General features: G+C 38.0%; 1 protein-coding gene across 2 annotated transcripts; it reads left to right on the top strand.

Moving 5' to 3' along the window:
* The first annotated feature begins 6,964 nt into the window (after positions 1–6,964).
* Positions 6,965–11,273, top strand: LOC113698616 (uncharacterized). 2 transcript variants are annotated; one of them, XM_027218495.2, is made up of 8 exons: positions 6,965–7,782; positions 7,922–8,020; positions 8,166–8,231; positions 8,391–8,456; positions 9,926–10,243; positions 10,317–10,386; positions 10,582–10,747; positions 10,835–11,273. In XM_027218495.2, exons 1-8 carry the CDS (start codon positions 7,408–7,410, stop codon positions 10,896–10,898), a joined length of 1,224 nt encoding a protein of 407 aa, XP_027074296.1. In that variant the 5' UTR covers positions 6,965–7,407; the 3' UTR covers positions 10,899–11,273. The 2 variants fall into 2 exon arrangements, with proteins under 2 accessions (XP_027074296.1, XP_027074295.1); XM_027218494.2 differs by having other exon boundaries at positions 10,314–10,386.
* The last annotated feature ends 1,207 nt before the right edge of the window (positions 11,274–12,480 follow it).

Here is a 12,480-nt window from a genome sequence, read left to right as displayed (position 1 = left end):
GTGTGAAAAAGAAACCAAAACTATCGAGAGACTGAGAGGGTATTATTTATTACTACACGAACTAGGCTCCTGAATTTAGGTTCACAATATTTCACTTTCCTATTAATCTACGAATTTAATGCTTACCAGCCTACCCCAAATCGCTAGTTAAATCCATTCAATTTGGGTTCTATCTACATTCTACATATACACGTGTACTGTTTTTTAACAATTTCTCCGCGCCCTTCTTTATGAAATTGCTGCGTCAAAGAATAATCAAAACACAATTGGAAATCCCAATGGACGGGACAGCTCCGTCATCTAAATTCATTAATGATGATTACAATGCCATTCTTTCAGACCTTAGGCATTAAGATTAGCACTAGTTAAAAATGATAAGAATCATTTAAGTTACTCCCTCTGTCCCACTTTGTTAGTCTTATTTTTCTTTTTCGTCCGTCCCAAATTGTAGTCCACTTTCCCATTAAGAAATGTAGTAATCTTTCAAATTGTCTAAAATACCCTTATTAAATATCTTGTTATTAATACATTGTTATTAAATACTAACCCATTACATTGAATACATTGAGTTTTTCCAATACATTGAATACATTGACTACATTGATTAGCATAAGGGTATTTTAGGAAATTATTAATCTAAATTTATGTTTCCAACCAAATTAATTACACTTTCTTAATCTGTGTGGAAAAAAAACCAAGACTAAGAAAACGGGACGGAAGGAGTATAAGATTAGCATTTATGCCTTACGACATCATACTAGATGAGGAACACTTGCTTTCTCAATAACGAGTATACTGAATGTAAAGTTAACTAGAGTCTTTGCTTGCAATTGTATATCTTTTGAAAGCAATATAATCAAATATCGTTTCTAGGGAAAAAAAATTACAATGCCATTCTTTGCTTAGTAAACTCTTCTGATCATCTGCTGCTACAAACCGATTAAGATGAAACTACGAATGTTCAGCCTGTTTTTAGTTTTCGGGTTTTTGTTCAGCTTTTTGTCACACATCCTTTCAGACCAACCACTTCAACTTCGGGTTTAGATTTTAACTAGGGATGGCAATGGGGGCGGGTGCCCGCGGGTGCCCGCCCCGTGGGGGGCTCACGGGGCGGGGGCGGGGGGGAATTTTTTCCCCCCGCTTAGAAACGGGGCGGGGGACGGGAGTATACTCTCCCGTCCCATCCCCCGCCCCGCCACCCGCAAAAAAAAAATATATATATATATATAAATGACTATATATTATATGTAACTTAATTAGTTATAAACTTATGATAATGATATTATTAGTTAGATGTATTATATAATGTATATTAGTTTATGTAATATAATTGATATTATCAATTATATGAATAATTATACATGTCTACTAATAGAATTTATTAATTAGTTATACTAAATTTACTAATACATTTATACTAAATTTCTAATTACACTTAATAGAATAACACTTTTTTCTCAAAAAAAAGCACAAACACAATGATGAATTAGTGATTGCATTTGTAGTAAAAGTGAAAATTTGACTATTTTAGTTATATTTATTTCATCATATTAGATTGTATTCAAATAACTTCTGTTTGATTGTTTTTATGAGTTTCAATTGTAAAATTACAATGAATAATAATTTGATGATGTGTTGATATTTTAGTACTTGATTATTTATTAAAATTTAATTATAATAAAATTTTATTAACCCCCGCGGGGGAAGCGGGGCAAGGCGGGGCGGGACGGGGGGAGCGGGAGGCGGGGGACGGGGGGAACTAATAGGCAACGGGGCGGGGGACGGAGGAGGGGTCCCCCGCCCCAACCCCGCCCCGTTGTCATCCCTAATTTTAACCCATTTAACTAAATTGTGGTACATCTTCAGTGGGGATTGAAAATGGATGCCGGGATCAAATTTTTTAAGTTAAAAAAAAAAAGTTTGAGAATTATACTCCAAACACACACAATTTTGTTTTAGAATTTAATTTTCCTAGTGACGGTGTATGCATTAGTGTGTCTAAATGTATAACAAAAAATGTAAATTTTGAATTGAACATTCAAACCGATAAATATATACATTGAAAGTGTAGGAAAGTATCATCCTCTGTATTAAATATTTTTTTTTTAGAATTCCCGAAAGGCCGGATTAATTATTAGACAAAATTTTTTTGATTTAAATATACGGTGTTACACCAGGATCTAAATGAAGATAGAAGTAGTAAGTTTATAGAATTAACAATAAATCTTTTCTTCAGGTAAACATCGTTTGGGCTGGTTCCTCCGGAAGATTGAAATAATCAAGCTGACAATTGTTGAGAGGTAGATTAACCTGGACCTGCTAGCTACGGTTAGATTTGAAGTTGGGCTGGCCTACTGCAAACTAACTCTTATTCCATCCGTGGCTAGGTGGCATAGTTCCTTAAAGCCCATGATTTGCTGAGTACGATGTTGACCCCACGGTTGTAAGAGCAGTCAAACTCTATTGCTCTACGCTCTCGCCGGTCGCGTGATATGTCTAGCGTTCCCTGTGAAAGTCAGAGCCCACGAGGAAGACGATGGTACATCCAGCAATCAAAGCGTACAATCTACCCAAATAAGATCAGCCGTTGATCTTCTTCCCTACTCTTCCTAGAGATCGTCACAATTCAATCTCGATGGAGTGTTTCCGCAATAAGCCAAGGCAAAAGTACAAGCGGGACATGACACGTCACCCACCAAACCCATCATCGGAAGTGCACAATTTCAAACTTTCCACCAAAGAACCAATCATATCAACCTGTGAGATCAGAGACGAGACTTGAACCAATCCTACGCCGTCCGATCACAAATAGTGTGGTCCGTGGCCACACATCTCGAGGCACTCGCGGTGTTACACTATCGACACGTCATTTAATTCTTTTACCAAATACTGACGACTTTGGATGGCTGCTGCTTACCGTTGAGGAATTGGCATTAATATATGACGTTTGATGATGAGACGTAGATACTCTGATGGTCTCGCCTGTAGGGGGGGATTTGAGATCCTCAAACCCAATGGCATACTGCCACGTAGGTATTCTGTTGCAAAAGGCTGCCAAGAAGATACTCATTAAAATAGAACGTACAAATTGTTACCGTCTGCTTAAGGTGACGTTTGATCGGACGGCATAGGCAGGGTTGGGGTGTTTAAAGTTCCGGAAAAATTTTTTTTTTTAACGGCAGATCTCGCCAAATGAATAGTACTTTTTTTTCTTTTAAGTCTATTGAATATTTATACCATCCAATTCTACCGCTCAGGGAAACATATGGCCGGTTTGGAACCTGAGTTTTTTGGGAGTTTGTCTAAAACTTTACTGTAGTGCACTGTAAAAGTTTTTGAAAAAATTTTGTAGAAGTTTTTGTAAGGTGAAAAATTTTGTAGAAGTTTTTGTAAGGTGAAAAACTTTTTTTTTCTATTTTTTTTCTCTACCCTTTCCCTTTCTTTTTCTTTTTCTTTCTTTCCTCTTTCTTTTCTTTCTTCTCTTTTTCTTTTTCTTTTTCTTTCTTTCCTCTTTCTTTTCTTTCTTCTCTTTTTCTTCTTCTTCTTCTTCTTCTTCCCCGTTACCTCCGCCACCCCCAGCAGCCTGCCAGCAACCGCCACCCCTCTCCTCCCCTCCCCCCGCCGCCCCCTCTGCCCCGCCTTCCCCCTCCCCCCGCAGCCCCTCTCTGCCCCTTCCCTCTCCCCCCGCCTTCCGCCTTCCCCCTGCCCCTGCCCCTCCCTGCCCTGGCCCTCTCCCCCCGCCGCCCCCCCCGTCCCTTCCCCCTCCCCCCGCCTTCCGCCTTCCCCCTGCCCCTTCCCACTCCCCCCGCCTTCCCCCTCCCCCCGCCGCCCCCCTCTGCCCCTTCCCCCTCTCCCCGCCTTCCCTGTCCCCTTCCCACTTCTCACCCTCTTTCTTTTCTTTCTTTTTTTTTTCCCACAGAGAGGTAGGAATGGTGCCGGACGTAGAGAGAAAAAAAAAAAAAAAAAGACAAGAGAGGATGATGGCAGGGGAGGAAGAGGGAAAAAAGAGGGAAAAAAAGAAGACCGGCACCGGCACCGGGAATTGACGCGGGAATTGGCGACGGAGCCGGCAATGGAGGTGGTGGTGGTAGAGGAAAAAGAAGAAAAGGGGATGAGAATTTTTTTTTTTTGTGTTTTGGATATTTTAAGTGTGTAGGTTAAAAACTTTGGTGAGTTTTTGGGGGTTCCTGTAGCACAAGTTGTTAAAAAACTAGTTTTATACAAACTTGGTAAAAAACCAAGCTTCCAAACAGGGCCATAATTGGGCAATATATGGGGCTAGAGAGAAGATAGAAGGATAACTTAATTAGGTTATATGAAGTGTTAAGAGTGAAGACAGCACCTCATTTATAGCAAAGAATGTTTTGGCACATTTTTTGGATTTCCTAAAGAGATGTTTTAAATTCCTTCTAGTGATTAACTTGACTAAGGATGCATTTAATTAAACAGAAATTTGAAACCTAAAACCTAAATCAATTGAATTACTGAATTGTTAAGTACTAAATCTGATATGTTTTTTAGTGTGTATCATATTAAATGATAAGTCAATAATTTATCCCTTATGTTTATGAGCAAGTTATGCTAAGAAAATTCGACATCATATAACCAATTCAGATATTTTATTTTTTTATCATCAAATGCGTGTGTATATATTAAGATTTGAATTCATTAAATTTAAGTATTCAATTGGATTATCAAACAGGAACTAAAACAAGTTGATTCATCAAAATGAATATCTGATATTGGCAATACTATCTAATCTTCATTCTTATTTCAAATTATCGGCTAGATTATTAAATTTTATATATTGACACTATATTGTATAAATGGTAATCTACTAATAATTCGTGTTATAAGTCATAATTTACAACTTATGTTGTTATAAATATATTATTGAAAATTAATTTATTTTATTTTTAACTTGATGATGAGACAAAAAAAAAACAATATTTTAGCTTACTTTTAAAATTAAAAGAATGCCAAATTATCAATTATCTAGCCAAAATCTAATTATGGATATTTGATTTGTCAAATTTAAAAGTTTAGACGGCAATAAGATTTTAGTCTTATAGAAAAATAGAAATTTTAATCACATTATAAGTTATGAGGGTGGTAGTTGATAGAGATAAAAAAAGGGCACGAACTTCACTCCATATTTAATTTAACAACAAAGATTAGCTCAAATTTTAATGGTTATGTACAACATTTTCGTGTGTAATTAGCAAAACATGTGTGTTGTAACCACTTTACAGTATATATAACAGAGTGATTGAACTGTCCCGCTACAAAATGGTCCAATTCTTTGTTTTTTTTAATAGAGAGAGTATCCCAACCTTTGGCCAAAGTAATCTTCCTGCACTTGTGTACCCCGTCCTCCAAGAATACACAATATGGTAGAAGGAGTCAAACGCGACCATACAGTATCAGGACTTAACTAGACAACCCCAACACCAGTCGAGCCAATTTCGAGGGGCCAAAATGGTCCAATCCGCTGATCAACAAATGAATCATGCTAGACGCGGGAACAACCAAGAATCGTGGTGGTCGAGCAAAAGGCTATAAGATTTTATCCACCTACTGCACCATTTGTACGAGCAATTTCCATCAATTGTCAGTTATTCAGCAGTATCACCAGCCGGTCCTAAGAATAAAACATTGCTAAATTAAATAAATAGTCTAATTAATACTCATTCCATCACTCGTATTGCCAAGTGCCAACTTGACCGAAAACAACGCGTCCACGCCTACCAGCATCGCTCTGCTTCTATTCTATGTTGAACAAACTGCAAGTAGCTTAACCAACAAAATATTTATCCCCCTTAACAAACATTTTCAAGGTCGACCAAACAAAAGTTAATTAGTAAATTTTAGATCTACATTAGAAGTTTGCAATTAAATAGGTTAAGACAAGGTCCAGGAGAAAATAGGGTCCAGATGTTAAGGTCATCCCTAACTAGCTATACTATTTCTTTGGAGTGTAATGACCAATGTTTTTTAAAACCGGACCGTTAATTGAATCGGTGAAGTGAAAGGGTCGAGATTCAACCGATCAGACCGGTTTAATCTTAATTCAATGAACTTTTTTAAAAATAATTTATATAAATACATATATGCACAAAATAAGACATGTAATGGACTAATTTAATATTTTACATGATGAAAAGTTTACTATTTTTGAATAACTTGAATTTTTAAAAATAAATTTTTTGAATTATACGTTAAAACAAATAAACTTCATCTCAATTTCAATTATATTTAACAAAAAATCTTAAATCCAACCCAAAAATATCACAATATTTTGAAATTATACAAAATTCACGTCTATGAGAATTTAGACATTGTGAACTTAATTTTAATTTACGTTTTGGGATTTAGAGATTGTAATTTAAAAAAGAAAGTTTTGAGTTCGAAAGAAGTTAAGAGAATCGAAAATAGAAATGCAAACTTGATAAGAAACAAAAAATGAGATAAAAGTAAGTGGTTGTGGCATTAAATAATTTGGGTTAAAGAAAAATAATTCTTTTTTAACTTTTTTAATTTAATGGACAAAAATAAAATTAAAAGATGTAAGAAAACATCAATAAATTAAAAATAAAGATGTTTGATTAAAAAGGGAGTGACAAAAGAAAAGAGGATAAAAAGAGAGAGAGAGAGAGTTAAAAATAAAAAAAAAAGAATCATGAGAGAATAAGATTTTGTAAGAAAAATAAAAAAAAGAAATATGAGTATTTGTTTTATATAAATAAATTATTAAAAAAATTAATAAAACAGTTACTATATTGATTTTCTAGCATGGTCAACACTAACATAGAATCAGATGTCGTGACTGATTCGCAGTTCAATCTATCGAATTGGCCGGTCCGATCCGATTTTCGAAACACTGCAGCAAACAAGCAGGCAGAATACAACTAGTGCGTCTCACGTGCGGGTGCGGCTTAAAGTTGCTTACACCTGACCTGACCTGAACTCCCAACTCCCATTGTCAACTTTCTTTTCACCGCTTTCTAAGGAAAACCGCGCCATACCCTCCCTCCATACTATGGTCAGTCTGGGCCAGTCGTGAAAGACTGTTCACTGTTCGCCGTTGCCGTTTGTTACAGTTCCCAGCACAAAAGTAGACTGGTCAAACCTCAATTCTACCCTTCTTCTTTCTTCTTCTTCTTCTTCTTCTTCGTATTCATTTCCGACATTTTTAATATACTATTTAAATCCTCTGGACCCCCGCCGCGGAGCTTCTCAGTTCTCACCCCTACCCTTTTGCTTTTTCTCAACTTGCATCCAAAGCCTAAAATAATTCTAGCAGTTCTGCGCACTAAAGTAATGCTAACACTTTCAGCTGTTTCAGACAACCCATAACGAAGCTCAAGAACTCAAAACATACTTAAGTCAAACTGATATTTCTGCTTAATGGCGAACTTGTACGATACAGCAAACTGTTCTTCTTCATCCCCAGATGACCCGGACGATTTTTCTCTTTTCTTGCATCAAATTATGCTTCGATCACGTACTTCTTCTTCCACAAGTTTTATGGCTCAGAAGGGTAACGAGGTGCAGTCTTATCCTGGAAATCAAGGTTGTGGGTTGCATTTGGTTTCCAGTACTGAGCGGATCTCTATACCGGAGGCCCCTTCAGCTGGACTGCAGCACTGGTCTTACGGTGGGGGTTTTACTTCTCCGGGGTTGGGGTCTTTTTGCCAGGAGAGTGGAGTGAATGTGTCATCTTCTTCGGTTTCTGTTGCAACGATGGATAATGATCTCAATGACTATGATTGTGAAAGTGAGGTATTGTATTATGAACTCAGATAAACAAGTATTCTGTATTTTCAGTTCCTCGTGCAATTTTTGCATGCCCCATATCCAATTACTTTCGAGAGATGCATGTCTATGTTTTGCTTATTTAGCTGATGGAATCATGTTGCAGGGTTTGGAAGTTCTGGAGGAGGCCATGGTTAACCCAACTGCGCCCCGCAACGCGTCCAAGAGGAGTAGAGCAGCTGAAGTTCATAACTTATCTGAAAAGGTCGCCCTAAGTTAACTAATTAATATGGTGAACAAATTTCACGTTGATTTCTTTTTTGAATTTTTGATGTACTATAAGTGTATGTGTGTATTTTGTAATAACGCCTGCATGTCATGGGTTTTCATGAGTTTGGTATATTGGACAGAGGAGGAGGAGCAGGATAAATGAGAAAATGAAAGCACTACAAAATCTGATACCCAATTCGAACAAGGTAAATTTGACTTATTCTGTTGCTCAACAAGTAGAATGATAGTTGATTAATACTGGTAAGATCATCCAGATTCCAGAGGAGCAATTTGGTGGAATTTTAGTTGGTTAAGTTGAATGCTGTTTGGTGTTAATCTATGTTTGTTTTGTGTGTCTGCATTAGACCGATAAGGCTTCAATGCTTGATGAAGCCATTGAGTACCTCAAGCAACTTCAGCTACAAGTACAGGTGCGTTGCCCATTATACTAATTTTCGTAGTATGTGGTTTTCTGTGAGCCTCCAGATTTAGTTTTATTTATGTATTCTTCTTTATACATCAAACGTTGAAGCAGGCCATGAACTTGAAATACACATTAATCCTGACAGGTTGTGCGGTTTTGAAAAGTACCCTATAGCTGTAGCAATAGTTTCAGTAGCTTTTCCAGCAAGTGCGCATCTTTCTTCTGTAGGATTACTAGTCAATTGCAACTTTATCAACTAGGATGACTAGTCAATTGAGCTTTGCTATTTCTTCTGCCTTTGCTCGAGTTTTAATTGGCACGTCTTTCTTGTTGATCAAGCATACAGAAACAGCTTTTAGATTCTGAGTTTTTAATCCTTCCTTATGACCTTAGGTGCATGAGGTAGACAATGATTTGATGCCTATAAACGTAAGAAGAAATTCAGCCACATGATTAAATAAGGTTAATTTGTCATCCCAAACTCCAATTCGTAGGTCCATGGCTTTGGGGGACCAAAGTCCAACATCCTTCCATTGTCACTTTCTCATCGTGTCCTTCTGATCCAAGGTATCTATGGTGTAGAAAAACTGATGAAGGTTGAAATGCATGTCTGAGTCTCAGAGGAAACAAATTACACCTAGAATGCTTGTTTCTGTAGTGCGTTAACTGTAATTAAGACCACAACAACTTGGCCGCCAAAACTGCACAAGATGGAAAATTTCAAAATAGAAGTACATGTTATAGCTGTTGAGTCTTCAGATCGTGTTGCTGGCCCAGGTTTATTCTTCCACTGGATCATTTCTCTGAGCATATGCCCCCAGACATTGGATGACCCTGTTCTTGTGTGCTGCTTATGGACTCAAAAACAAAATAAAGTCCGAAAATCTCAGGATTAGAAATGTACATAACAGCTAATAGCTATTCTGTTCATCCATTTGATTTGAGGTCTTTGCAGTCTAGTTGGGCATTTGTCAAATTGTAAGCATGTGCCTTTTGACTTTATAGTGGTGCTTTCATTTTGTAGAAGAATTTGGCTACTTACGATGAATCTAGCTTTCTGAGAAACAAATTTGTTTTACAATTCTTTTCAGGTTTGTTGGTTGTTAGAACTGTGTTCAATTATGTCCTTGACAATTTAAGCCAAAATTAGTTAACTTCAGAGGCTTCTCTCCCTCCCCCCCCCCCCCCCCCCCCCCCCCACCTTTTTTCTTATACTTTTTTTTCGTTTTTCCCCCCAGTTGCTGTTATGATATTGTCATATCTCTTTGGCATCCTGCAGCTTTCCTTCTTCGACTTGTAGATGTGAAAGGTTATCATTTTCACTTTTAAACTCGAGGTTTCTGTAGAACTTGTTACATTCCATGTGTCTAAGGTGTTTTTATGAGCATTCTTTCCCCAATTAATATTCCTCTTTGCCAGTTGTTTTTGTGTTCATCACTTAATGCTTATTCATCTTGGAAAATTATGCTTCTCCAGTTGTTGACAGTGAGAAATGGTTTAAGCCTATATCCCATGTGTCTTCCTGGAGTGTTGCCATCGAATCAAGTTCCTGAAACAAGAACGGAGTACGAGGATAACAGATCCTTGGACATGAGCTTGGCGAGTGCACTTCCCCTGAAGCCGGTTACCCCTACTAATATCCTGTTCGATCTACCTGACAATTTTAAGAAAGCTAAGCAGGCATCAGATGTTAATCAATCCAAGCTGAGTGATTCAGAAGATGCATTTGCACCAGCATCAATTATTCATGGTAATCACAGACCAATTCAGTTCCCGCTACCTGGAACTTCTAAGGTAACTCTAGTATATTCTGCTGTTGTGCAATAGAAGCCCTAGTAGTCTGACACTGAACTTTGTTTCTTAGAAGGGAACTTGCATGGGGCAGAAATCACCCAGTCAACAAGCAAACCAGGATCTTTCTAGAAGAAAATCAGTAGGTGGGTTGTGACTCACCTGCATGTAAACTCTATACTTGATCAACTGTTTTGGCATATTCTGAATAAGATTTTTGGTACCTTGTCTTTAAGTAAGATTATAGCAATTTCTTTTTTCCAAAGAAAAGGGCCCGAAATTAGCAACTGGAGTGCAGATGCACTTGCTTTATCCTGCTCTAATCTAATGCGCATGAACAGCGAAGCATATAGGAGCTGAAGCAACAGGATCAACTGCTCTCAATGCACTACCATCTGGTTTGGAGCAAAATATTCTGGAAGCATGGGTCCTTGGAAGGGACCAATCGGGAGGAAGGCTGCTTAAAAATATGGAGTGCAAAAATCTTCTTTTGTCACAAGTAGATGGGTAATTTCAGTCAAGAGAGGCGTTTCTTTAATCCATCAGTTGTACTCGGTAACTCTAATCTTCGATTTTATCCTTTTCTTTAACCAGCACACAGACCGGACCGAGTCCATTGGTTGACGATAGTATCAAAGCAGAAAGATGCGACTTTTGAGAATCTCAAAAACGGGGAAGCAGTGACTCCCGTGGCATTTGGTAACACCAGAACACTCTCGCGACAATTACATCTGCTCGTGTGATGCCTGGGAGTACAAGTTTTACTGACTCGAGGATTAGCTGATTCACTGTTGTTTATGTTAGAATTGGACGTCTACAAGTGAACTCTAGATTCTCTACTGTTGCAGAAAGCGTATGGCTGCTCACCATGTCTAATCTAATGGTACCATTTCTTGGCGCTTACGAAGCTATTGCGATCACACAATCTGTTGAATTGGATAAGCTTGGTGGTCTCTATACATTCATTCTGCAGCTAGAATGTAATCCTTCGTCTGTTGGAGAAAATATGAACAGCGTAATCAGTTTTCACGCGTGTTTCAGGGAGGATCGAAGTCATTAGCTTAGGACTGATGAGTGTATTACGCAATCCACCAACTCCACAGGGACACGGCCCCTATTTTGCTTTAGTCTCCCTGTCTCGTGAAAATTATTCGCCTTTTGCTATGAGGACTCGTTAGCGTCTTAGCAACGCCAAGCTTCAAGTGTTCGGGGTGATGGTATACTCCTTCTTCACTTGGATGATGGGGTATTGGATTCCAATTTGGCTAATCAAAACAAGGAAACAAATGTTCTATAAATTATATTATCTCAGTAATATATTCGGTGGAACTGTTCTTGATGTCAGGACTGACCGGCAGTGCATAAAAATTTAGACGAAACGAAGGATGCTTTCCAGCTTTGAGAGTTGGGCACGGCTCCAGGACACCAAGAAAAGATTAAACGCGTTAGTCTTGGGTTCTAATAAGCACAGGAAAATTGGTACAATGTCTAGTTTCCAATAAGCACTTGGTTGAAAGAGAAAGAGGGAAACAAGGAAAAAAACAAGAGGCTGACAGGACAATAGAGCATGTAACATTTGCAAACTTGTTGCAGGATTTTTGCGTTTCCACTTTCAAATTCAACTTGATTACGGAACACAACCAAACGTTGGCGCTTGCGTAAGGGGCGGGCATTGTTGAACACGACATCTTCTCCAGCTGTGGTTTACTACAACATTTCCTTGTCACTTCAGAAAGTCCAACGAAAGTTTGATTCTTCACATTGTCATGTCAAACCTAGGACCAAAAAAGCGCCACAAACAAACATTAAAGAGGAAAATTAGGCACTAGTTGCTTATATGCAGTTAAATGTTTCCGAACCAAGTTCAGTATCGTTATTACGTTGCTTTAGCAAAACACCTTTGTTTTGTTTGGATATCAAATAATATTTCGCTTGCATTATAAATATATTTTTTAAATATTTTTTTATCTCGCATACATTACATCACAAAAAGTGTTACAGTAATTATTTCAAATAACACTCTATCCAAATATTTGTCTATATCCTAGTGTGTTAAGAAGCGTTCCAATTTTTCTAAAATTAAGCGGAAGACTAAGCTGCCCCTCCTGAGGCAGCTCGAGTGGTTTCGGTCCCCCTTTTTAGAATATGTCGATCACGATTCAAGTTCTAAGTGTACCTCACTCGGAGTTCAGGTTGAGCACCTTCCCCCGAGCCCTAGGGAATTAGTTACGGCCGGACAC

Source organism: Coffea arabica, chromosome 7c, assembly GCF_036785885.1.
Source record: "Coffea arabica cultivar ET-39 chromosome 7c, Coffea Arabica ET-39 HiFi, whole genome shotgun sequence".
Taxonomy (NCBI): Eukaryota; Viridiplantae; Streptophyta; class Magnoliopsida; order Gentianales; family Rubiaceae; genus Coffea; species Coffea arabica.
Note: the sequence above shows the minus strand (reverse complement) of the source record. Positions and strands in the feature narration are given on the sequence as shown.

What these genes read in the sequence shown, in the direction of transcription:
- LOC113698616 (XM_027218494.2), top strand. Translation starts at nt 7,408, where the DNA reads ATGGCGAACTTGTACGATACAGCAAACTGTTCTTCTTCATCCCCAGAT. An exon ending in ACTATGATTGTGAAAGTGAG is followed by an intron (nt 7,783 to 7,921) that starts GTATTGTATTAT and finishes ATCATGTTGCAG; the next exon opens with GGTTTGGAAGTTCTGGAGGA. An exon ending in CGCTACCTGGAACTTCTAAG is followed by an intron (nt 10,244 to 10,313) that starts GTAACTCTAGTA and finishes TTTGTTTCTTAG; the next exon opens with AAGGGAACTTGCATGGGGCA.